We start from the raw sequence: 27414 nt of genomic DNA on the forward strand, positions 1-27414 counted from the left end.
GATAAAACACATGCCTTTGGTGTGAGAGACCCGGGTTTGAATCGACTGTGAGACACCAATGTGTCCCTGAGCAAGACACTTAACCTCTAGTTCCTCCAGAGGCATGTGACCATGTATTTTTAAACAAATAGTTACTGAAAGTACATCCTTCATTTATAGAAAACGCTGATTGTGCTAAATAATGTTTCAGAAAATATAAAGATAACAACATTTTTACAACAGGTTTTGTACAAATATTTGTGTAATTTTGTAAATGTCTTGCAATCAAAATTGAATGAAATTGTATCAAGTAAATATTTCAAAAATAGCATTTTTTTTGTTTTTCTATACAACATTTTGTCCTGTTTTAGATAGATTTACTGCCACTTAACTCAATTTTTCAACCCTGAAATCTCTTGAAATTCTCTAGAAATGTAATCTGAACATGGCCATGTAAAATGCTTTCAGTAACACTGTGTTTCTTACACTGTGTTTCTTAGTCACAAACAGGAAATGGAGTCACATGAGCAGTGAATAGGTTGGGTCAGTTTGAATTTTTAGAAATAACAGCATGGAAGGGATATACATCCTGCTTTAGCACGAATCAGGATTTGTGGCCAGAGAGCGATAACTTTAAATTCAATCTTCTGTAAATGGCCCAATTTCACCAGCTCTTTTTTGAAACAATTCACATCTAAATGCGTGCCTGTCTGTACTCACAACTCACATAAGAGGATTTTGTCTGACTGTTTGAATTTGACAAGGTGTGTTTTCTCCACCAAAACACAGAGCTGATCTTTTGTCTGCATTGAGATGAGCCGTAATAGTAAAGAAGAGGGTCAAGAAAAACACTTGCGCTCCCCAAACACACAGCCAACAGGTAAGCTGCATACGATGAATCTCCCTCACCACTGGTGTATCCAGCAGCTAAAAGAAAACAGTGGTAAAACAGGATGCCATTGGTTGGTGCGAAGCACACAACAAACACCATCAGCACAGCAATAGTCATAATCACAGCTCTTCTTCGATTTTCTGAGAGAGATGATGATTTCGCCAATAGATTAGACTTGGTACGGAGCACAGATATGATGGTGGAGTAGCTCACTAAGGTGACAATAAGTGGCACAAAGTAGTAGAAACAGGAGAGGATGGAGAACTGGTACATGTACTGCTTATCTGTAGGGTCATTATGGATCAATACATCATGGCAGGTGACACCAACATCCTTAATCTTGAATGTTTGTGTCACTGAGAGAAGCGGTACCGTACCAGTGATCGCCAGCAGCCAGGCTAATATGCATATGAGTGTGGCTTTCCTTGCGCTCCTCCAGGTCAGAGAGGCGATGGGATACACCACGGCCAGCAGCCTGTCCACACTCATGCACATCATCAGCAGTATGGAGCAGTACATGTAGCAGTAGTAAGCTGCACTGAGCACACGACACGCCGCCTCACCGAACACCCAATCTGAAGCGTTCAGCTGGTAGTGGATCTTCAGAGGCAGCAGCAGGGTGAAGAGCAGATCCACACACGCCAGATGAGACATGTAGATCACAGATGGTTTCTTCTCTCGAATCCTACAGGTGAACGTCACCAAGGCCAAAGCATTCAGGGGCAAACTAATGAGGATGACGAAGATGTAGAATGAAGGCATGATGCGTGTGACCAGTGAGCTTTTAAGGAAGTTAACAGCCTCGACTGAGGTCTTGTATTTCCGGATTATAGTTGAGTTGCATCTTGCTGCATTCGGATCACTGACGTTACATGGATGTGCTCCTTTAGTAGATCGGGACTCTTGTTGGCATAACTCTATAACCCGACATACAAAAACACAACAGCATCAATGACACCTCTCGTAACAACTCTAGACATATGACTGAGAGGCCTTTATGAAGATGCTTAAGACATTCACAGCAAGAAGGATAACTATCATTCACACCAACAGACTGTTTATTATAAATGCATGCATCATTTTTGTTGTCTGACACTTGAAATGCTCAAGCTCATTAAAGCAGGACTCTAACTGGCTGTCAATATTCAATATATCAGCTAGAAGAAATCTTTCTGAAAGTATTGCTATCCTTCCTCTGTGCTGTTATTGATATAGAGTGATTTTTTTTCCTCATAGAATTAGATTGAGTTTTAATTCTTATCATTATTGTTCTTGGTATGAACGGGCCTAAATTACACCTCAAACACAAGGCCATTTAATTTATTGTATGATTACTGTTAGCAGTCTGTTTGCTGCATATTGTACATACCTTTACAAGTTTTATTTTGCATTGAAGAGTTGGGCAGTGTCTCATCCATATTGTAGTCAGTTGGCTCATCCGTCGAGGTTTCAGAGTCAGGCAGAGCAGCAAAACTGCGTCCAGCAGGGGCTGTAACCAAACACTCATCTATCAGTGATAGCTCCCATAACACAGCCAGATAAGGAAAGATGACTGCCACACATTTGCCTTGATAAGGCCTTAAGTTAGTCTTAGCCAAAGACAAAACATTGGACCATATTCTTTACAGTAAGAGCTCTAGGAGCAGCATATTGGTGCCTGTGTATTTTACTTAAAACTGGATATTTCATTCAGTGCTATCCTGTTTTTATGAACCAAAACCTGATTTTAACCATAAAATGTACTGATAAACACCATACAGAAGGTAAAACCCTCAAAGACCACACCATCAGGGTAACATCATACATGACACAAAAATAATGCAATTAACATTACATGTTAAACCATTGACAATGTTTCACATACTGTTTATATAGTAACTTACTAATAACCAATTTATATATATATATATTTCACAGTAGTAATTTAAAGTCTTTTCATAAATATAAATATAATATTTAAATATAAATGTATAAAATGTTGTTGCTTTTTTTTTGGGGGGGGGGGCATTTCTTCATACTCTGGTCATTACTTCATGTTCAGTGTAAGACAGTGTTGAGATAATCTCTGAAAACTTTACCATTTATTTCTTCCTCATGATGATCTTCTGGATTAACCAGTTGAACAGTCGTATTTTCAGATAAACTGCCTTCAGCACTGACTGTAATCAAACATACAAAAGAAATACCAGTTAATTTCCTAACACTAGATAGACCCAGGAAAACAACCATATCTGACAGCTAAATAATAGCAATAATACTTCAGACCAAAACAAACACAGGGACATTTCCTCTCTATCAGAGCCTACAGCAATATGTTGTTTTTAATGTGCTTGTGAATGACTGTAGGTAATTGTAGCTGTTTCTAGCTTAATGGACTTTTATTTTTCTGTTATTTCTTTTTCTTAATAATTTTCTTTTATTAATGTTCTGAAGTATACCAGACAGGGGCGTATGCGAGGGGGCGTGGGGGACGGAAAAAAAAAATGAAAAAAAAAAGTGACATGACATTCAGCCAAGTATGGTGACCCATACTCAGAATTCGTGCTCTGCATTTAACCCATCCAAAGTGCACACACACATAGCAGTGAACACACACACACACACACACACACACACACACTGTGAACACACACACAGAGCAGTGGGCAGCCATTTATGCTGCGGCGCCCGGGGAGCAGTTGGGGGTTCGATGCCTTGCTCAAGGGCACCTAAGTCATGGTATTAAGGGTGGAGAGAGAACTGTACATGCACTCCCCCCACCCACAATTCCTGCCAGCCCAAGACTCAAACTCACAACCTTTCAATTGCGAGTCCGACTCTCTAACCATTAGGCCACGACTTCCCTTAAATTCATCCCCCGCACTTTTTCGGTCAAGTGTGTTTGCATAGAGGTTTTCAAGAGCTGGTGTGAATAAATATAGATTTAAACTCAAAGAGAGAGGACTGTCTGTGCATGACATGATATTTTACTCGGACCCAGAAGGCGAGATGAACATCACAGAGCGCTAAACTTTCATTCATACTCGAAGCCAGAGGGCGCTCTAGCGCAGAAAGTCATACCAGGAAACTCCTAATATGGACAAAAGCGTCCAGCTATGCTGTATGAAAACAGTTGTTTTCACAGAAAAACAGACACTTTTGGAAACACGAACACATTAAACATACGATTGCGACAATATGGTTTTTCAAATCATCTCCAGCATGTAATAAATAAACTGTATGAACAATGCAGTATATTACTATTACAGTATGGAAACTATTCTGCCTTATTATGTGATAAAAAAAAGTATTTGTAGTATATAAACAAATCATTATTATTTGTTATTGTCCAGCAGATTTCTAAGCCAATTCAAAGCTTGAAATTATATAAATATTTAAGTTGCCTATATAGTGAAAGTGACGTGACATTCAGCCAAGTATGGTGACCCATACTCAGAATTTGTGCTCTGCATTTAACCCATCCGAAATGCACACACACAGAGCAGTGAACACACACACACTGTGAGCACACACCCGGAGCAGTGGGCAGCCATTTATGCTGCGGCACCCAGGGAGCAGTTGGGGGTTCGATGCCTTGCTCAAGGGCACCTAAGTCGTGGTATTGAAGGTGGAGAAGGAACTGTACATGCACTCCCCTCACCCACAATTCCTGCCAGCCCGGGACTCGAACTCACAACCTTTCGATTGGGAGTCCGACTCTCTAACCATTAGGCCACGACTTCCCCTTGATATACTACCAATCAAAAGTTTTTGAACAGTAAGCTTGTTAATGTTTTTTAAAGAAGTCTCTTCTGTTCACCAAGCCTGCATTTATTTGATCCAAAGTACAGCAAAACAATCAAATTTTGAAATCTTTTTACTAGTCTATTTAAAATAACTGATTTCTATTTGAATATATTTCGAAATGTAATTTATTGAGATTTCAAAGCTGAATTTTTAGCAACATTACTCCATTCACATGATCCTTCAGAAATTATTCTGATATTCTGATTTGCTGCCCAAAAAAAAAAAAAAAAAAAACACTTATTATGATAATGTAGAAAACAGCGGAATAAATTTTTTTCAGGTTTCTTTGATGAATAGAAAGTTCAGAAGAACAGCATTTATATGTAATATAAATATTTAGTAAAATGACGTCTTTATCATTACTTTTGATCATTTTAAAGAATCCTTGCTAAATAAAAGTATTAATTTCCATAATTTTCATAATTCATAATTTTTTCCCCAAAAAATACAAATTATACTGACTCTAAGCTTTTGATTGATATAGTGTATAATGTTGCAAAAGCTTTTTATTTCAAATAAATGCTGATCTTTGGATCCTTCTATTCATCAAAGAATACTGAAAAAATGTAGCCTACTCATATGTTTTAAATATTGACAATCAGCAAATCAGCATATTAGAAAGATTTCTGAAGGATGAGACGCTGAAGATTGCAGTAAGGATGCTTAAAATACAGCTTGTGATACTTGTGATAGAGTGACAATCTGTCAGTGGTTTTTATATGTAAGAAAACACAGAATCGATAGATAAAAATAATACTTTTAGAGTAGGCTATTGCAATTTTAACGTACTTTTAATAATTTAATTCTGCACAGTTGAAGACAAGGACTAATGTCTTATATATATATATATATATATATATATATATATATATATATATATATATATATATATATATATATATATATATATATAAAATTAGTATTATTTAGAGAAAAAGAGAGCGTAACAATCAAGTAGCCTAACAATAAAAAAAAGATAAACAGTTTCTTTCTTCAGTTCCTTGCTTCACTCATTCTTACGTAGTTTAGCGCAGCATAGAAAAATACAAGCAGTCCCATCGCTTTTGAAAATCATAATCTCAGTTTCTTCACGAATTAATAAACTTACCGTTAAAGATGGCAGTGCATGTGTGGGCATTCAGAATTAAAAACAGGATCGTTTTGATTTCCATAACAAGATCTGTTTCTGTTCCTTGTTTCTAAAACAAAAAGTTGAACGTTGAATTTTATCTCGATAGAAAGATAAACTCTTCTAACTGAAGAAAGGACCTGTTGATTTGAGTCGCGCTGTGAACTGTAGCTGCTATTTCTGTTCTGCTCGAGCGGTGTGGCGCGAGCGAGGATGTGCGTTACAATGTGATGACATCACGAGTCCCAGAGCTGCTGTTATAAAAACCCAGACGTCGTGTCTGGCTGCAACACAGATAGCATACGTAGCCTATGTGTGGTTATTATGGGAAGCAGATAGATAGAGACTGAATACCAACCAAAAAATCTAGAAAAAACACATAAAGTAGGATATAAAGGTTAGAGTGAAATAAGTATGTTATCCCTAAGCAAAACATGACTTAGTACTTGGTGCAGAAACCCTTTTTGGCAATCACAGAGGTAAGACATTGTTTGTAGTTGGTCACCAGGTTTGCACACATCTCAGGAGGGATTCTGATCTACTCCTCTAAAGAAATCTAAATCCTTAAGGTTTCTTGGCTGTCGTTTGGTAACTTGAAGTTTCAACTCCCTCCACAGATTTTAGGATTGAGGTCTGGAGACATGCTTACTGTAGGTCACTCCATGACCTTAATGTGCTTCTTCTTGAGCCACTCCTTTGTTGCCTTGGCAGTATGTTTCGGGTCATTATCATGCTGGAAGACCCATCCATGACCCATCTTGAGTGTTCTGGCTGAGGGAAGGAGGTTCTTGTCAAAGATTTTACAGTACACTTAAAATGTTCTTCATTTGCCCCTCACTGCGGTGAAGTCTTCCTTTAGCAGAAAAACAGCCCCAAAGCATAATGTTTCCACCTCTGTGCTTGACTGTAGGGATGGTATTCTTGGGGTTATAGTCAGCACTTCTCTCCCTCCAAACATGGCGAGTCGAGTTAATGCCCAAGCCTTCTCTGAATCATTATATTTTCTTTGGCACACTTTAAACATGCCTGTACATTTGCCTTCTTGAGCAGGGGGACCTTGCTGCAGGATTTCAGTCCATTGCGGTGAAGTGTGTTACCAATGGTTAGCTTGGTGACGGTGCTCACTTCATCCTTACCCATGAGGCGAGATCTTGCACCAAGCTCCAGACTGAGGTCGATTAATGGTTATTTTGTATTTCTCTTATTTCTGAATAATCGCACCAACAGTTGTAATCTTCTCACATAGCTTCTTGCTAACGGTCTTGTGGCCCATTCAAGCCTTGTGCAGATCCACAATCTTGTCTCTGACATTCTTTGACAGCTCTTTGGTGTTGCCCATGTTGGTGGCAGAGGATAGAATGGAAGATACAGATTGTGTGGACAGGTTCCTTATACACCTAACAATCTGACATTAGGACTAGGAGTAACTTCTTAAAGTGGCAGGACTAACCTGTGTTCCACATGGGCACATAATCAATCCGTGGGAGCCAGAATTCTTGCTGGTTGGTAGGGGATCAAATGCAAATCAATTTCCAACCTTAATATGATTTATTTTTTCTGGATTTATTGGTTGATAATCTGTCTCTATCCATTAAAATAAACCTACCTTAAAAAATGATAGACCCTTCATTTCTTTGTAAGTGGGCAAACTTACAAAATCAGCAGGGGATCAAATATATCCCCCACTGTGGATAGAATGTTGTTTCTTAGTTCATTAGATCATTTTCTGACCTGTTCTACCATTCTTTTTTTAATTAGTCTGACTGTTTTCTCTAAATCTGATCAAAAATGTATTTGAGTGAATTTATGATCTGATTTGGTTTGTGCTGCTCCATACGTGAATACAATATACCAGAGTTTCCTAGAAAAAGAGGAGAGCATATTTGCTTTTTCTTTTGAGACTAGACCTCTGACTGATTAAGATAACAGACACGCACGCACACATAGCCTACACTCATACAGACCTCTTCCGGTTTATGTAAAGAAAACTAAAACCAGTACTGGACAGGAAAAGACATTGTGAATAGGGGAAATGGGGAGATCAATATCTTGCTGCTGTGTAAGTCATAAGTCAACTAATAAGTATTAAAGGGAAAGTTCACCCAAAAATGAAAATGTGATGTTTATCTGCTTACTTTCAGGGCATCCAAGATGTAGGTGACTTTTTTTTCTTCAGTAGGACACAAATCAAGATTTTTAGCTCAAACCATTGCTGTCTATCAGTCTTATTATGTGCATTACCTCCACCTATCTCTCAAGTGGACCATTGACACTCTATCTACAATCTCAATTAGGAGTGTTAATGGTCCATTTGAGAGATAGGTGAAGGTAATGCACTTATAAGTCTGCGATCCGCCGTAAAACAAGAAGAAAAAGAAGACACCTCACGCACCTGCTGCTGAGAAAGTGAACAACATGGACGCGCTCTGGAGAGATCTAACAGTTCACACATTGCGTGAATCAGAGGTAAAAAATTATATAAATACTGTTCAGTTTCTTGCACAGATTGATCGTTTTGTGTCTTTACACATCCATGTATTGTCAGGAGCCGCAGGGTTTAATTTCATTATAAGACTGACAGACTTCAACAGTCTGAGCTAAAAATCTTGGTTTGTGTTCTACTGAAGAAATAATGTCACCTACATCTTGGATGCCCTGGGGGTAAGATAAACATCACATTTTCATTTTTGGGTGAACTAGCGATTTAAATAATTTCTGAGCGTAACCATGTTTACAGACTTCATGCTCTTTGAACAGGTTGCTGAAATGCTGAGAGGTTGGGGTTTTGCATCTGATAGGCGAACTCAGGTCATTTGGGACATTGAGATGACTGTCAAATGTGGCTCGATTTACTGAGATTCACCCTATGTCTCTACAAATGTAATTTTACATGGTTTCTAGATGTGTAACCTTCTTGTAGGTTGTAAATATCTAACAAATTAAAGATCTATATATATACTCAACCTCTGATTGATTGAGAAAACAGACGCACACAGGCTAATATGCCCCCATTAACTATAATAGTAAATTAATGATTATATTAGTTTACTTAATTAAAGGTTAAATAACTATTCTTTCCATTTAAAATTGTGTTGCCAGACAAAGCAGAATCACAGTAAAGGAGATTCAGCTGAAAGTTAAACTTGACATATGGAAATTTACATATTTAAATGCAGATATTTTCATGGAGCATATTCATAATAGCAACATTGTGAATTCAAATCGAATGTTTTTACTCAGATTTTAATGAACAGAGAAGATGTCTTGGTTCATGTGTTTGTTTCTCATAACCTTGATCTAAAAAAGATAAACATTTAACCACCATCTGTGACAGTAGTTTTATTTGCAGACTGAGTCACATTCCATTGAATGCAGAATGCTGATAATAACACACACACACACACACACACACACACACACACACACACACACACACACTGTAAATTTTGGGGACTTTCCATTGACTTCTGTTACTTTAAAACTGACCAAACATTATTTTCTATCCCCTAAACCTACCGTATATCGTATATATCGTATACTATTTTTAATATTTTTTCCCCTCGTGGGGACCATAGGCCAGTAAAAAAAAATCATGTTTTACAGTCCCTGTGGGGACATTTGGTGCCCATAATATAGAATAAACACAAACACACACATACACACACACATTTACTGAGAGATCTTAATAGTTTCATTTATAACTAATTATAAAAACCATAGAGGAAGTTTTCTAGTCTGTAGAAGACTTGGAAAATGAATTATTTATTTTGTTAATCTGGAACCTTGCAGATTCCAAAATGTTTCAGTAGGAACAAAATAATAAATTAGTCCCAGTACGTTTATCCTCTGGAGAGCACTTCCAACTTGTGATGTTTGTCTGAAACGACCATCTGTTTTCTGTCTTACTTTACTGCTTCTGTAGTTTACAAAGCTTTTTTTCCCCCGTCACACTTGGCTAAACATGCTTCTTATTGTAAATGTAATTTTTCTTAATGCTTGAGACCCAGGTCTGAGGTGTTTTTTTTTACTGCGATACACAAGAGGGCAGTGTGACAGTGTGGTTGTTTCTCTGATTACTCCTTAATGATAGCTTTCCTTTAGATGTGTTATCCATAATTAGCCTATGAAGTAAGCAAGAGGAAGAATTATTTTAAGTATGTTTGCATTTGGAAACTTGGCGAAGATGAGGTGTCCGAATGCATTTTTCCTTCTTTTTTGCCCCCACATCATGTAATTAAATTAGTAGTAGTTTTAAAACGTCCTGGCCACTAGGTGTCAGTGATTCCAAACGACTAACACATCGACTAACACAACTTAAAACATTACTGGGTGCTCTTGTGTTTATCGTACATCGAGCTATCAAATTAATTATGCATCACATTCCATTAGTCATAATTAATTATAGAGCAAATCATATTTAGTGAAAGAAAAGGAGAAGCAGAAACTGGAACATTTCATGCATTTTTTAGATTTAAAACAGTTGATAGGAAAATATATAATATCATGTTTAGTAATTCATACTTTTATCTGCCTAGATAATGCCAGTAATTATATAATTTTTTGATCAAACAAATTATGTAATCAATTGCAATTTATTTGAATAAAACCGATTAATAAATATTTAACAGCCCTAATTAATTATTATTATTTGTTTATTTTTTTATTTCCTAATAATTATACAGGAAGTATTCAGCTTCTGTTGTTTCTTCAGCTAATTCTGATACCAATTTTATTGTTGATTTTTCATATGTAAATTTTTAAATTTCCAACTGTTAGATAAGGTAAATGTGTTAGCCTATATATTTATTTTGTATGACTCTAAAGACATCTATGCTCTTACATATACTTTTCCAAAAATAGTATATATAACCAAATCGAATCCTAACCTTTTAGTCTAACCTTAGTAGCTCGGATCTCTTTGTTTTCTGACTATCATTCAAAATCTCTTTGTTGTAAACATACAACACCAGCACAAGTGACGCACAGATGTACAGGAAGCGCATGCATCCTGACATTTCTAACACATTCAGTCCTTCTGATGTTGCTCAGACATTCAGTCTCCTTAAACACATGGAACTCACAGTAACGATGAAATATAAAGTGATATGCTTGCGTGTGTGTGGTAGAACGTGAACTCTCATGCATGGATTTCTAAGGGTTGTGTGTGTGTGTTTAATTACAAGCGTAAAGCTAATCTGTGACATAACTTGTGGCTTAATTTATTAACTTTAAAGACATTGTCATGAGTGCAACTGTCATTTATTGAGTCCATTTGTATGTTTAATGTGATGGCTATAAAAATACAAGTACACAAATGTTTGTCCATGAACATAAACAAGTCTCAAAAGTGTTCTGTTTATGTAGTATCTGAGATGTTTTAATCTCAACAAACTGGAAATGTTATCTTTGCTGAATAGTTTACTGGAAAGTCATGCAATTGGCAGTAATTCTCTCCAATCTCTATATCGGCAACAACTGCAATTCAGTGCCGCCCTATAGGCAGAACATTTCAATGGCAATAATTAGCAAGGTCAGAGTTGTAAAACCATCCATTAGAAAAGAAGATAGTATTTGCTTACTATTAACCTATCAACGCACTGCCCCAGAAGACTGAGACTCGTGCCTTTCCCAAATACCTACACTTGCGGTCTTTGCACTTGACTACTTGACTACTTCTATGACGCTTTTCCTGTATTTGGTATCCAAGTGTTCAAGTGAGCATAAAGACCACAAGTGTGTGTAGAACGTTTCATTACCTGATGGGACACACTTATATTGTTGTAAAAATGCAAGTGTTTGCAGAGTTTTATTTTTTATTAAGTATTTCCAAAACTTTGCATTTTAAAATTAACTTCTAAATGTATGGTGAGAGGCGTAACATTTCCATCACATGCATAGACACATTGCATTACACCAAATAGACAAAATAATGATTTTTTAGCAACGTCATTTGACTCCTTTAAGCAAGGATGCATTAAATTGATCAAAAGTAACAGTGAAGTGATTAATAATTATTTCATTTCAAATAAATGCTGTTCTTTAAAATTTTATATTCATCAAAAATCCTGATAAAATATAATAGTTTAGATAAAATATTAAAGTGTTCAACATAATAAGAAGAAAAGTTTCAGAAAATCAGCACATTAGAATGAGTTCTGTAGGATCATGTAACAATGAAGACTGGAGTTATGATGTTGAAAATTCGTTTTTTGCATCCCAGAAATAAATAATATTTTAAAATATATTCAAATAGACAACAGTTCTTTTAAATTGAAATAATATTTCACAATATTAATCTTTTTCTGTTTTCTTTTTTACACAAATCAGTGGTGAGCATAAAATACTTTTTTTTCATACAACCCCGACTTTATTTATTTATTTATTTTTTAACTGAGCAAAAGGTTTATATTTATATACACACACACACACACACACACACACACGCACACACACACACACACACACACACACACACACACTAATATATATATATCATTTTTTTGCACAGTTAATTTTTTTTCACTTCTGTTTGGTTGCACAAGTGGCACATAAACAAAACACTTCATCTCTAAGTAGAGCTAAATCTCCAATGAGAGCATGTGGACAAGTTAGGAAGAGGAAGGGAGGTGATCTGTTCTTGCTACTGATATTAATTATAATGATCTCATTCAATAAACATTTACCAATAAACCAGAGCACATGCACACAACACGGTTTTTTTTTTTTTTCATTCTTTTAAAACTGTCTGTCTAGTGGAGTGTGTTTTGGAAGATTGGTAAAGAAAGTGTGATGCTCAATAGAAAACTATGTTATTCTATATATATATATATATATATATATATATATATATATAAATATCCTAATTTTAGATGAAAATTTCAGATGGCACTTAGAGGCTTTTGCATCTGAACTCTTCATATATATATACAGTACAGACCAAAAGTTTGGAAACATTACTATTTTTAATGTTTTTGAAAGAAGTTTCTTCTGCTCATCAAGCATGCATTTATTTGATAAAAAATACAGAAAAAAATTGTAATATTGTGATATATTATTACAATTTAAAATATTGTTTTTAAATGTATTATGTGAATGTATCATTTATTTCTGTGATGCAAAGCTGAATTTTTAGGATCATTATCTCATGATCCTTTAGAAATCATTCTATATGATGATTCATTATCAAAGTTGGAAACAGTTCTGCTGCTTAATATTTTTTCAGAACATGTGATACTTTTTTAGGATACTTTGATGAATAAAAAGTAAAAAAATAAAAATAAATAAAAAAGAAGCTATGTTTTTAAAATATAAATATTTTGTAATAACAATATACACTACTGGTCAGTAATTTGGGGTCCGTAATTGTTTTTTATTTCTTCTTTTTAAATAAAATCAATACTTTTATTCAGCAAGGATGTGTTAAATTGATAAAAAGTGATAGTAAAGAAAATATACTATTAGAATATATATTATTAGAATTTTTTTTTTTTTAATAAATGCAGTTCTTTTTAACCTTTTATTCATCAAATATATTAGTCAGCAGAACTGTTTCCAACACTCATAATAAATCAGAATATTAGAATGATTTCTAAATGATCATGTGATAGACCGGATGTTATATGTGACACTGAAGCCTGGAGTAATGATGCTGAAAATTCAGCTTTGCATCACAGGAATAAATTATTTTTTTAAGTATATTCAAATAGAAAACTATTTATTTTAAGTTGTAATAATATTTCACAATATAACTGTTTTTTCTGTAATTTTGATCAAATAAATGCAGGCTTGATGAGCAGAAGAAACTTCTTTCAAAAACATTAAAAATAGTAATGTTTCCAAACTTTTGGTCTGTACTGTATATATATATATATATGTGTATATAGAATATGCAACATTCCCAGCACCGAAGATAAAACCGTGTTAGTGTTACCGGGTATGGTTAGTATAAAACAACACATTTCAGCAGCGCTCCAATGTTGGAAAAGCACTAATTGGTTTCTTTTTTAGCTTATCAGAGACACTTAGACACAGCAGTTCAGCAGAAATGTGTTTTGTCTGCCAAATGTCATCAATGCAGTGTGTAGGGGTTTGTGTGTGTGTGTGTGTGTGTGTGTGTTGTGCTGTTGATCTCTGAGGAATGTCTGTTGACATTAAAGTCTGTTCTGGCCATTTCAGCAATACAAAAATTCCAATCTGAAAGCAACACTTTGCTCCTATCCATCCATCCATCCATCCAGTTTCAGTTTGCCATAACTGACGTATGTGTTTATTAATGTTTATATGTGATTCAAAACGCCTACTGTACATTTAATCTGTTCATCATATCAATTAAAGCAAGCAAGCTAAATGGCTCGATTCATATGGATTACTTTTATGATGTCTTTGCCAGTGTTGAGAAGGTTACTCTGGAAATGTAATAGATTGGTGCACTCCAAATTCAAACGAGAACCAATCAAAAGCATCAGAATAGCATCACTTACTAAACAGCCTTTAAATGGCAGGGAGCACCGTGCACATCTAACACAGGCAAAGCAACATATCCTAGCTTTTCACAGAAAATATTCAGGTGTAACACCCGCTGTAACTTTAACATTTTTTTAAGTAACTGTAATTTAATTACACATTTTATTTCTCAGTAACTGTGTCACTTTTAGTAATGCAGGTTCAGCACAGCTGAACAGCTTTTGTTCCTTTTTACACATTCATAATCCGGTTGATCCAAATGTTTGCTTTTCTAAGTCTTGAGTCACTTTCCCAATCCACTGTAATGGTTTTCATCTGTTGCTGAATGGAAATAAATCTTCCACCTGCAGGAAACATGGTCTGTTGTCCAAGAGCGTGTTTCAAACACAGCACATCCTAGTGGGTGTAACTGCTATGACAGTTTGCCAGCTTGAAATGGCCAGCATTTACAATGTATTGCCATGACAACCATTCCATGATTTTGTTTATATTCCATCACTCTTGGGTGCAATTGTTTCCTTCTAAAACATTTTCCACAGCACGGACCACAGATGCGAGTCTGTTTTTTTTTAGCCCCTTAACTGTGGCCCTGTCCCAAATGGCACACTTCACGTACACTTGGATGTATTCTAACTCCAATTAAAATTCCTAAAATGATAAAATCCTAAAATGAAAAAAAAAAAAATATATATATATATATATATAAATTAAAGCTAATTGAAACTGAAAATATAAAATAGAAACTAATCCAAAACATATAAATATTTATATACTTATGTGTAACTGATATGTAGTACATATTATGATAATTAATGGAACAGATACATATAATTCGTAATGTTTATGCACAATCTAATGCAAGTACTCTGTAAAGTAGAGCTCGCAATGACAGGTGTTTTCTGCAGCAGACCCTGAGAAGCATTAAGCAAAAGCACTTAACCTCCGTCTGCCCCCTGGAGAACTAACCCTGCCGTAAATGCACTGTAAGTCATTTTAGCGTGGCTGTCTTTTGTGGTCTGTACAGAAGTACCCTCTCTCTTTCACTCATAAATGCACATTTTGATCTTATACTAGGATTTATGGCCTTGTGGAAAACCAGAAAAGAATTCAAGTAGCAGCCCAAATGTATCCTGCTGTATGTGAAAGTGTGTGGGGGAAGCGTAGGCCAGACTGATGTTTGTGCTCAGTTAGCTTGGCTGATGTAGATGCTCATGCTTTCCCAGCATGCTGTCTGTCTGGAGGGCATCAGGTGAATGACCTGTGACTTCAGAATCAGCAGGTCTATGAGTTAATGACCATCATCACCTGATCCTTATTTCTCTTTCACACACACAAAGAAAACAGCTGGTCATGTGTCTGTAAAAATCGGTCAATTTTACAGTTAAAACAGGCTGTGTTTGCCAGAACTTTGTAAAATAAAAAAGTAGCAACATTTTAGGTTTTACGTATTGAACTTGAATCAAATTTCATCACATGTAGTTTTGCACTATAGGTGGGGGAAATATTGATATGTATATGTCTTTTCACTTCTGAAAACTACATTTTACAGTATTTTTATAGAAATTTTATATGCAATTTAAATGTATTATTTACATTAAATGTCGCTATTACAGTTTTTCATCGTTGGAACTTTACAGTGTTTTACATACATTAAGTTATGACAAGGTTATTTTTGAATGTTTTCTGTAATGTTCAAAAACTTTTATTTTTCTTTGTTGTACGAACATTAAAGGAACATTCCATTATCATTTTGCATGGTAATGTTACTTTTTAATGATTTATCTCTTGCTTCTTTATTTGACTCTCTCTATTCTAATTCTATTCTTAAAAAAAGAAAAAGTGTTTGAACTTACTTTTTTGACCTCAACAAAATGTTAGCCAAAGTTTTGAGAACGTTCCTTTTTAGCTGGGTTGTGGATTGCCTAAAACTATTAATTCCCCATATAATATACTGGTTTCAGATTTAACTGATCTGGATGATGCCTAAAAATGCAGATTTTCATTACATATTAATTATTTCCTCTTGATGTGCATGCTTAGTGTAGTAGAGCACTATGTACAAAATAAATAAATAAAATATTTCTAATTTCTGTATTCTTTCAATCACATCTCCAACACTGTGCATTCTGCAATTCCTATATATTTATTGGATGAGATCATTTTTTGTTATTAAAATGAATTTCAGAGAAGGAAATCCCCCTCATATACTCATCGCACTGGAAATCCCCCCATGTTGCCTTCGAACAATGGAATATCTCACATCTCTTTATTTTGGCTGGGACATGCATGTACAATTGATTTGAGGAGCTTGAAATGACAAATCCTTTTAGTGGGACATGATATATGATCACTGCCCTTCCCAAATCACTAAGCGGCTCGCTGCTAATTAATTAGTTTTGTCGACAGAAAGGTTTTCTTTGGGGGATTAGCTAATTGATAGATTGAACTATAACTCTTTCAACTCGCCAATTACTTCACAAACCACTATACACAAACACATACCTAATGCTCAAATGCCAGCCAAACACACCCATGTCAAGAACTAAAGCCAAGACAGGGCCCAGAATCTGGCGTGTGTCTCATGGATGTATGACTGTAGAGTAAATAGAGCAAAGTGTTTTTGTGGTTATGTGTTATGACAAATATATCAAGGAAATTTAGACTCAGTTCAGTATAATTCCAAACATTGCTGGCTGATTGATGTTCATTTGAAGGAGGGAACTTATTATTTTTAATTGTTTATATATATATATATATATATATATATATATATATATATATATATATATATATATATATATATAATGTATTTCTGTGGTGAAAAACTGAATTTTCAGCATTGTTACTCCAGTCTTCAGTGTTACATTGTTGATTTTTGAAACTTTTTTTATTATTTTCAATGCTGTTGCAAAGTGTGTTGCAACATTTTATTTAGTGTTCATAACATTGTCTTTGTCTACTGATATTGTTAATATTGCAAAAATAATATTATGAGATTTTCTAATTTTTTTGAATTAAATAAATTATATTTAACATATATTTAATATTATATTTAATCCCGGGAACACATGATAGGTAAAAATTGATTGCCTGAATGCACTGTAAGTCGCTTTGGATAAAAGCGTCTGCTAAATGCATAAATTAAATTATATTTAATTTAGACTTTTACATTGTTGCACAAAATATATATTTAAAATACATAAACTTCCTATTCATCAACAAATTATAAAAAAAAATCTTTGATTTCCACAAAAATATTAAACCATCTATATTTCTAAGCATATCACAGTTGCCGTTATTGGCTGCTGGTTGCAAAGCCCCACCGATTTAACAGCTTGACCAATCACCAAACAGCAAAGAAAAGCTATAAGCTTATAAGAGAAAAATAAAATATAAATACACTGATTGAAAATCTCACAATAACAAACAGTTAATTTTCCCCATAACAGCTCTTAAACAAAGACCATTTAATTGCTCCCAAATAACATTGGTTTCTGCACCACTGAAATGAATGGAGCAAGCATCTGTCACAGGCTCCCATTTAAGAAGATCCTAACACCTACAACTGAGTTCGGCACTATCCAGCTCAGAAATACTCAGAAATACACTTTCCGTATTTGTACTTCAGTCTTCAGTTGCGTGCCTGCCTAGCTCTACACGTGTTGTGCAGCTTTATGATGGTATGTTTATGTACACATGTGTGTTTTAACTATTGCTTCAGGATCTTAAATACCCTTCATATTACACACTTCATATTAATAATAAAAACAAATTGTCCATCAAATTGTCAATCAAGTATATTAATTTCCCATGAAGCAGGATGTGATAAAACAGAAAGAGGTTCTTTTTGGGTTCTGTATATGTTAAAAGCAGCAGATGGCCTCCAGGCAATGCAGAAGTGCAGTAACAGGAATCATCTGCAGCGGAAATAACTCACTCTCATCCGCACACTCCCACTTCTGGGAGAGCCCTTTCTGCCTCTCTTATCAGAGATGATTTGATTATTCATTCACTGTCCAGAGAAATTAAGTGATGTTGCTACAAAATTTTCATTTATAATAATTATCAACAAAATTACAATATAACCTGTCTTGCCATTTAGGACACTTCTGTTGTAGTTTTTATCAATGTTTCATAGATTTAATTCTCTTAGTTTGCTGCTATCTTATAGAAATATAGTTGCAAGTTCAGATCCAACTCAAGGATTCACACTATTGATAGGAATCATGATTTTGGACGCAAAATGAAAAATAAAAAAGGAACAAAGAGAAGGCCATTAAAATATTCTGGAAATAACAAATTAAGATCTCAATATACCCTTTTAAAGTCATGCAATGGATCGGAGTCTTAAAAACTTGATTTACCATCTCACATTCTGTAACCATACTTATAATCAAGTTTGCACATTCTGTATCTAACTTTGTCTTTTTCATTCTTTGGATGCTCTTTGCGACCTAATTTTAATTGATTGAACTAATTATGAAAGTAACATGACATACAGCCAAGTATGGTGACCCATAGAATTTGTGCTCTGCATTTAACCCATCCAAAGTACACACACACACAGCAGTGAACACGCACAAACCATGAACACACACCCAGAGCAGTGGGCAATGTGGGATCGAAAGATGAATGAAGGTCTTATGAGTTTAGAACAAACTTTTTTCATTTTTGGATGAATTATCCCTTTAAGAATGAAGTGAGATAAAAACTTTTCTCTGACGGGACCTTTCTGAACTACTGTGACCAGGGGTTGGGGGGGCCTGTTCAGTTAGCTTAGTTTTGTGGCCACGAAACATTAACTCGAGGCAACATGATAATAATGTTGTGGCCACAAGATATAAAATTGTGGGAATGTTATATTAACTTGTGGGAACGTGAGAATATGTTGTGGCCAGAAGAACATTTTGTCGAGGTAACAACATTCTTATGTCGTGGCTTTGAGATGATATATTGAGGAAACTATTTAATTTAATGTGTAAATTAAAAAGATTATCAGAGATGGATTAACCACTTGTTAACAATATGACATGTGACGTTACATTTACTTCAGCAAAGTCATTCAGTGCCCATAGATCATTCATCAAGAAAATGGAGCACTTCATAGAATTGCTAAAATCATAAATATATTGTTAAATATGCATATACATGCTTTTTAAAAACTAGTTATATTTTGTTTATTCTAAACAGCAAAACCTTGAGCCCTGTGTTGCTATGCAGGGCTGCCAGCTGAGGAGTGTTTCTTTTGTGTTTACAGGGCACAAGCTGTGTCTCTGGGGACAACAGCTGGCACACAGGAGGGAAAATGGCCAGTGTCCAGCACACACACACAATTTATCTTGCTTAGTGAACATTTCGATTTTGATTAATGATTTAAAGTGTAATTTTATGTAAGTTATTACTCATATTTTTTGGTGTCAGCTACATAAAGCAAAGCCAATGTGCATGTATAGTGTGCATTAAAAGCCAGTGACATTTTACATGTTTGTGCATTTGGCAATCGCTCCACAAGCCTGTGTTCAGTTTGAGGGAGAGATAGAGAATGATGTGTGGCGCTTCAAAGAGGGCATGCATTGATCTACTACAGCGTAAAGAGCTCTTTGTTCCCGCTAACAAAGAGCAGAGCGTGACATGAGCTAATTAATCACATAGCCTTTAACAAGCCACAACCAGAGCAAGATTGAAGGAGTAAGATAATGAGTGAGAAATTAAGGACATGGGAATGTGATGAAGAGATAAAGGGAAAGTCAGTGAGGGGGAAAGGGATAGAAATGGAAAGTGTACAGAGACACAATAGTGTAGAAAGTGACCGTACCAGCTGCATGTTGCCCAGGGCACCCAGTAAACATTAAACAAACAGTTAATAAAACCCATGAAACAGACGATAAACAGTCAATGAAAGCCTCATTAATTGGTGAAGATAAAGGCTCTCTTTTTGTGTATATGTGTGCAGTTTCAATTGGGCTGGCACAAGTTGCAAGTCAGTTGTTTTCAGTGCAGAAACATGTCTATAACATTGTTTTATTTTATTTCTTTCTATCTATCTATCATGTCCATACTACAAATCATCTGGGATGACTCAAGTTTAATACTTAAGGATAGGGTAAATCCGGCCATTTAACATAAAACTGCACTGCACTGCATATATTTAACAGCTTTGCCTATAATCTATATTTCCTCCATAGTCGTATTTGTCCAGGCACGTTAATGTAATGGTCTGGCTCTTTCTGCAGAGTGAGGTTAGTTCTGATTTGAATTAGTGCTGGACCACCAAATTTAACATCTGTCTGTTTCTGATCTAACCTGAGGTTATGGAGTTTGGTTTTAATTCCTTGCTACAGATTTTACAGTGAGGTCCTGCATTCCACAACAAACCTTGACCAGAAAAATATAAACAAGCAGCCACTCAAACCCCATCCCATCTCTCACTGCGCTGGATCTGGGGATTTCATGGATGAGCTTGAAAGGAGCAGCCAGACATACACTGTGCTATCACACACTGATGTGGTTCCTTCATCAGCTAATGGATGGCCGGTGGAGGTGCTGACTGTGAGTAATGATGAAAATGCAGCAGAACGTTATTGGTTGGTGTGGCAATGTAACAGGTTAATTAAGTCTCATTTTATGACTCTGTACGGAGTACAAATGTAATATATTAAATGGATCCCAGTTTCCCTAGAGGTGTGGAAAGGTGTCGTGTAACTGACAGAAGGGAGGGGCTAAAATTCAGTTTCAATAAAGAGGCGCGGCAATGACTACTAGGTACATTTGAAATTAATTTCGACAGTGTATTCAAAATCTTTTTTAATAATACAGAATATAAATAATAATAAAATTTTTAAAATAAAAAATATATTTAAATAAAAATAATGTATTTATTTAAGTAATTAATTTTTCTTTTTTTCATTTTTCATATCATTTTATTTATTTTGTTATATTATCTATTTATTTAGGTATTCATTCATTCATTTATTCAAATCTTTTTTTTTTTTTTTTTTGTGGTTTAAGTACAAAAGCTTTTTGGGGCCAACTTTTCATTAAAAGTAACTTCCAGAAGTTCAGAGCAAAGTATTGTTATTTCGCAAGCAAACACATTTAATCGCTGTTGCGCTCATATGGAGAGAAGAATAACATCTCAGTCCTCAGAGGCCATTTATCTGCGAGCCAATCTGTTTAACAAAACAAAGAAAGCTCTGATGTACATCAGTAATGATGAACACTGACTGAAACGTAACACACATGCACACACTATCCGCTCTTACTCTCAATCTGTTCTCTACCAAAGATCTGAGCCATCCATCCTTGCATGTGTGAAAATTCATTTAATTGATTTCCTATAAAGAAACCCTTGAGGGTTTCTATAAAGAAAAATTGAGAATTAAGATGGGATGGGACAGAAAGTATAAGAAAAAAAAAATGGCACAGAAAGTATAAGATATTTTGCATTGCAATGGTGGACTTTTTCCTAGGAAAAACTGTCTTCTCGTTGACTTTAGTTGTTCACCACAAATGTAATGGCACTCTTACTGTCTATTAATATTAAAGTCAGTAGTGACCCACAACAATGACATATCAGGGAGATATTTCATCTGCACTCACTGTCTGCAGCATGTGTGTGTTTTGCATTGCATCTGTGTGTGAGAGAGGTTTGTCCATGTGCAGATCTTTCCTCGCCTCCAGCTCCAGTCGGATAATGAAAGATTCTGTTGTTTTATTTCTGAGTCTCTCATATCTGCTTCTGAGTGTTTGAGCTGCGATACACACAGATTTTTGCAGAAAAGTATTTGCTGTTGGCTGAATAGCCAAGGTCAGCTGAGAGCTGAAAAACCTTCAGATTCCTCTTAAAATATACACACATTCTCTCCCAGTGGAGACTTGAGTACTGAGAGAAAACTACTATTTTATTATTTAATTTTTTTATTAATGTATACCCCCCCACACACACTTTAAGCACAGTCATTGTTATTGCATGGATATCCTGCTATTTTTCAGACTTCTCTCCTGGGACAAATCCAAAAACGTCTTACACTGCCATGTTTAAAAACACAATTCAAAGTGCATGGCCTCCTTAAGTTTCTTAATTTAGTGCTGATATTCAGAATTTGCTCCAGAGACAAAGAGAACGTGAGAAAGAAGAGAATCACTTTCATATTCCCATGAAGGCAAAGAAACGTCCTGGAAATTGGAATTGTTTACTTATTTTGACGATTCTCCCATTTAAGGGCATCCATGAAGAATTGCTGTTATCCTGACATCAAGATCAGCTCCAAACTAAAGTTCCTCATTTCCTTGTGTTTGGCTTGGATTGTGCACATTAAAACACTGAGGATGTTTTCACTCCGAATGAGGAATTCTCTTTAAGATAAATCTGACAGCATCTTCTGCACTAAATATACTGTATATATGTATATATAGCCTGCTGTAATGATGTATATTTTGTTTGTTTGTTTCGCTGAGGGATTATGATGATTATGAATACATTTGCATGGCGCAATTTCCGATCTGGTAAGCCAGAAACCTGAATCAGCTGTATAAAATGCCAAAAAAAGAATTGCTCTGCTAAGTGTTTGAGTTTATGACTAGTTATAATGCTCTTCACTATCAGTTGATGAATTACTGCTGTCATGATCAATAAAAATGTTCACAAACATCTCTTTACAATAACATTTTCTTTACTGCTTGCTATCAGCAAAATTAACTGCATGCAGCAGGAAAATAGTGCTGGGATTTGTAATTGCATTATAAGCTTAATCAAGAAGCCATCTTTTTGATTAAATTAATGACAATGCCTTAATTTGACCTGACAATTACTCAAATCTTATCTTTTTTCTTGACACAAAGCAGTTGTATGGCTTCAGGAATATAGCCCACAAGTCTGTTTTTAATGATTTTGTGTCTTTTTCTTTGTTTAACTGCATTTCACTACAGATTTTGTAAAAAATGAGGGTGAGTAAATAAAGCTATTTTTTTTTTTTACATTTTGTAAAAACTGAAGTCTGAGCACTTTTATAAATGGTCTCCATTTGATTACTTTAAGCAAATACATGTCAAGCAAACACTGCAGTGTTATTTAAGTAGTATTTATAGGCTATAACATTACAGTAATTATTAATATTTTGAATGGGTGTACCTTCAGTCTTAGTTGAGGATGAACCATAAACAACAATCACAAATGTCATCTATCAGTCTTGCCCTTGACCGCAGCACTTAACTTCAGGAAGCCCTAGAGGGATTGTTGCTTTTGGCCATTAAATTATAACATATGACACTTTGATCATGTCAGTATGTAGAAGCACAGTTGAAGGACTATAGCTAACTAACCCCTGCTACCCCAAGCCAAATACCACAGGATGAGATCCTAGATAATGAGAGTGAGTTCCCTCTGTTCCATCTAATCTGGGGCTCAGTTTTAATCCCTAAACCCTCTGAGGCCTTAACAAATGCACAAACACATATGTGGCCTGAATGTATGTGTCAGCAGAACATTAGGTCTAGCAGACCACTGTAGACCAAAGAAAAAACAGTTATCATGTTCCTTAATCTGGTTGGACCTGGTTTTTCCAGCACTGTGGGCAACGTATTAGCTGGGAACAGTGTTATTTTAGTATACTAATACAAAGTTAAAGACTAACATGGTTGTTGGTGTTATTTTAAAATCAGATTTTATTTTTTGCCCATTTTATTTATTCTGTTTTCATTTGAATTTTAGTTGAATTGTATTTAGTTTTATGTTAAACATTGTTTTAATTAGGCTAAGTTTTAGTTTTGATTTATTTCGTTTTATTTACTTTAATATACTAAGATGAAAAGGGGGTTTTATGTTTAATTTGACTTCATTTAATGCTTATTTTAATTCGGGTAATGCAAGCGTTTTATTTTTATTTTTTATGATAATAACTGCCTAAAAGCATCTGTAATGTTACCATGTGTGAATTATTAACAGCAATTGTTACAACATTCTCACATTATCTTGTTTCTGAGAAACTAGTGTCTTCTCTCTCTTCCGCAAAACTATCCATAACTCCAGCCAAAACCATAAAGTGCTTTCAGGCACGTCTCTCATCCGCTGCCTGATTCTCTCCATTGGAAGTTTGATTAACTGCAGATTACAGATTTTGCAGTTTCGTTATCCATAACATCACTCTACAATTATTAAAACGAACTCCTCTTGTGTTCCGCAGAGTTAATCTAAATGATTTACAGACGCGACTACTGCCAAAAACACTACAGAACTACCCATGAGAGAGAGAAACCCACTCAAAAACAACAAAACACACTAACTGACCAATTATCCAGTGACAAGAACACTAGCCATCGCAACAAAGGCCCACAAAACACACCCTTTGAATTCAGTCCTATAGATCCTCACAGGAATATATAACAGTGAACAGGCTCAGGAAATGACTGATGTAACAGCACTGATCTGTAGAATCACAATGATTAGCTGTGTTTGCTTTACTGTGATCTCTTGTATATTCACAGATTACCTGTAATAGTGTGATGTCCACAGTATATTGGTGCATGGGTTCCCAGCATGAACTGTTGCATGAATAAAATCAAGCAGCAATTTTCTTAAAATTTTAGGTAAAAAATAAATAAATAAAAAAATTAGATCCAAGTTTGCAGTCAAAGGGAACACTAATTATCATAATGAAGAATCATTTATGTGACACCCTTCATTGCCAGCTGTAGTAAAATTCTGAAAGCCAATGCAATATTTTGGAACAGGTTATTGTTAAATATCATAAAGCCTGTCATTATTATTATATTTTTTTAAACAGGCATGAGACAGAAGTTGTGACCACCTTTACTGCCACAACGTGACAACTTGAAAAGAAGAAAAAACAGTGGGACTTTATTTTGTCCATCGGTTGTTGATTGGATTGTGAAAATATTTATATTAATAATAGAAGACTTATTTGCATGAATTATGTGAATGGCCAGTGTCAGAATGGCAAGTTTGCAGATTGCAATTTTTATTAGTTTTTTAGTTTTTTTTTTTTTTTTTGTCAGTTATAGTCATTTTAGTACTTCAACTCAAACTCATTTTATTTCAGCCAATTGGCAAGGCACGTTTTTAAGCAGATGTTTGTCATCTAATATTAATAATTCATAAAAAGGAAATTGCAACTGACTTAACTGCTGTAATGTGACACAATTCAGAGTGAAACAACTATAAAATGAAAAAAAAAACTAAGTGAGACTTGATTTCATCGATAGGTTGTTGATTGGATTGTGAAAATGATAAACAAGTTACATTTTGAATAAAAGATTGCAGAGTAAAAAACAAATGTGACCTTGGAGCACAAAACCAGTCTTATGTCGCTGGGGTATATTTTAGCAATAACCAAAAAAAAAAAACATTGTATAGGCCAAAATTATACATTTTTCTTTTATGGCAAAAATCATTAGGATATTAAGTAAAGATCATGTTCCATGTGGTCATATTTTGTAAATTTCCCACCGTATATATATATATATATATATATATATATATATATATATATATATATATATATATATATATATATATATATATATATATATATATATATATATATATATGGTATATATATATATATACAGTACAGACCAAAAGTTTGGACACACCTCATTCAAAGAGTTTTCTTTATTTTCATGACTATGAAAATTATAGAGTCACACTGAAGGCATCAAGGGCTATTTGACCAAGAAGGAGAGTGATGGGGTGCTGCGCCAGATGACCTGGCCTCCACAGTCACCGGACCTGAACCCAATCGAGATGGTTTAGGGGTGAGCTGGACCACAGACAGAAGGCAAAAGTGCCAACAAGTGCTAAGCATCTCTCGGGGAACTCCTTCAAGACTGTTGGAAGACCATTTCAGGTGACTACCTCTTGAAGCTCATCAAGAGGATGCCAAGAGTGTGCAAAGCAGTAATCAAAGCAAAAGGTGGCTACTTTGAAGAACCTAGAATATGACATATTTTCAGTTGTTTCACACTTTTTTGTTATGTATGTAATTCCACATGTGTTAATTCATAGTTTTGATGCTTTCAGTGTGAATCTACAATTTTCATAGTCATGAAAATAAAGACAACTCTTTGAATGAGAAGGTGTGTCCAAACTTTTGGTCTGTACTGTATATATATATATATATATATATATATATATATATATATATATATATATATATATATATATATATAAAAATTAAAATTTCGAAAAATTCATACTTAAGACTGGTGTTGTGGTCCAGGGTCACAAATATAAAAATGCATGTATGAAGCATTCACAATAAGACCCGTCACATGCATTAAGAGAATAAATAGGGTCAATTTTGATTTCATGGCCTTCAAGGCTTTCTTTAACAAAACCCACACGATCCCACAAAGCAGAAACCACTCCCACTTCCATCCCAGCAGTCTTTTTAATCAGTTTAGAAATATATTTCACAATACCAAATACACATTTAACAAAATCCAATTAGAGTTGATATGCTGCATTAAAGAAATCTCTTAAGATTGTGTTTCTAAAACTCAGTCAAAACAAATTAAAAAATATTCTGCTATTTACAGAGGGCACAAGGATGACAAACTGCTTTAAATCAACATTCTAAATATAATACGACATATATATCCGTACCCATGCGTCACACAGACCTTCCTCGCATGACCTGTCTGTTAAAAACATTCTATACATAACCCTGCCCATTCATTAAAGAGACTCCCAAACATAATCATAAGCTCTCATAAGCATACAAAGCATTCTTTCTCCATTATGATGTCATGCTTTACCAGTTAGCTGAGGCTATATGGGCCGAAAAACTGGAAGACAATTTTCTGGCACATTCTTGATGTGAAAAGATATAACAGTTTTCCTTCAGAATGCTTATGTTTATAAAATATCATTACAGGTACATGAAACATGAAGGTTATGTTATGCTGTTGGTGTGGTTGGCATGACAAGCTTTTATTTGTGTTCAAGAAGAGCAAGACACGAAACTCTTAACTTAATGATTTACACAATTTCTAACCAGGAGCGATGCGTTAGACATTTGTCACCAGCAGTCTGCTGCTTGAAATCATTTTCTTAATCTATGTTTTGTCTAATTTACCTGTTAAAATATCTACCCTTTAAACAAGATCAATTCATTTGAGAAGCAAAATACATTTATTTTAAATATAA

At 34.9% G+C, this 27414-nt stretch overlaps 1 protein-coding gene across 1 annotated transcript; it reads right to left on the bottom strand.

Annotated features, from left to right (window-relative positions):
• Positions 1 to 532: 532 nt before the first annotated feature.
• Positions 533 to 5990, bottom strand: LOC132116653 (proteinase-activated receptor 1-like). The gene is made up of 4 exons (XM_059525513.1): positions 5766 to 5990; positions 2950 to 3030; positions 2241 to 2360; positions 533 to 1788 (listed from the first exon to the last, which is right to left on the bottom strand). The coding sequence occupies exons 1-4, from the start codon at positions 5827 to 5829 to the stop codon at positions 674 to 676; spliced, it is 1380 nt and encodes a 459-aa protein (XP_059381496.1). The 5' UTR covers positions 5830 to 5990; the 3' UTR covers positions 533 to 673.
• Between the last annotated feature and the right edge of the window lie 21424 nt (positions 5991 to 27414).

Source organism: Carassius carassius, chromosome 36 (assembly GCF_963082965.1).
Source record: "Carassius carassius chromosome 36, fCarCar2.1, whole genome shotgun sequence".
In the NCBI taxonomy this organism is placed as follows: domain Eukaryota; kingdom Metazoa; phylum Chordata; class Actinopteri; order Cypriniformes; family Cyprinidae; genus Carassius; species Carassius carassius.

What these genes read in the sequence shown, in the direction of transcription:
- LOC132116653 (XM_059525513.1), bottom strand. Translation starts at nt 5,829, where the DNA reads ATGGAAATCAAAACGATCCTGTTTTTAATTCTGAATGCCCACACATGC. An exon ending in ATGCACTGCCATCTTTAACG is followed by an intron (nt 3,031 to 5,765) that starts GTAAGTTTATTA and finishes GTTTGATTACAG; the next exon opens with TCAGTGCTGAAGGCAGTTTA. An exon ending in TCATGAGGAAGAAATAAATG is followed by an intron (nt 2,361 to 2,949) that starts GTAAAGTTTTCA and finishes GTTTGGTTACAG; the next exon opens with CCCCTGCTGGACGCAGTTTT.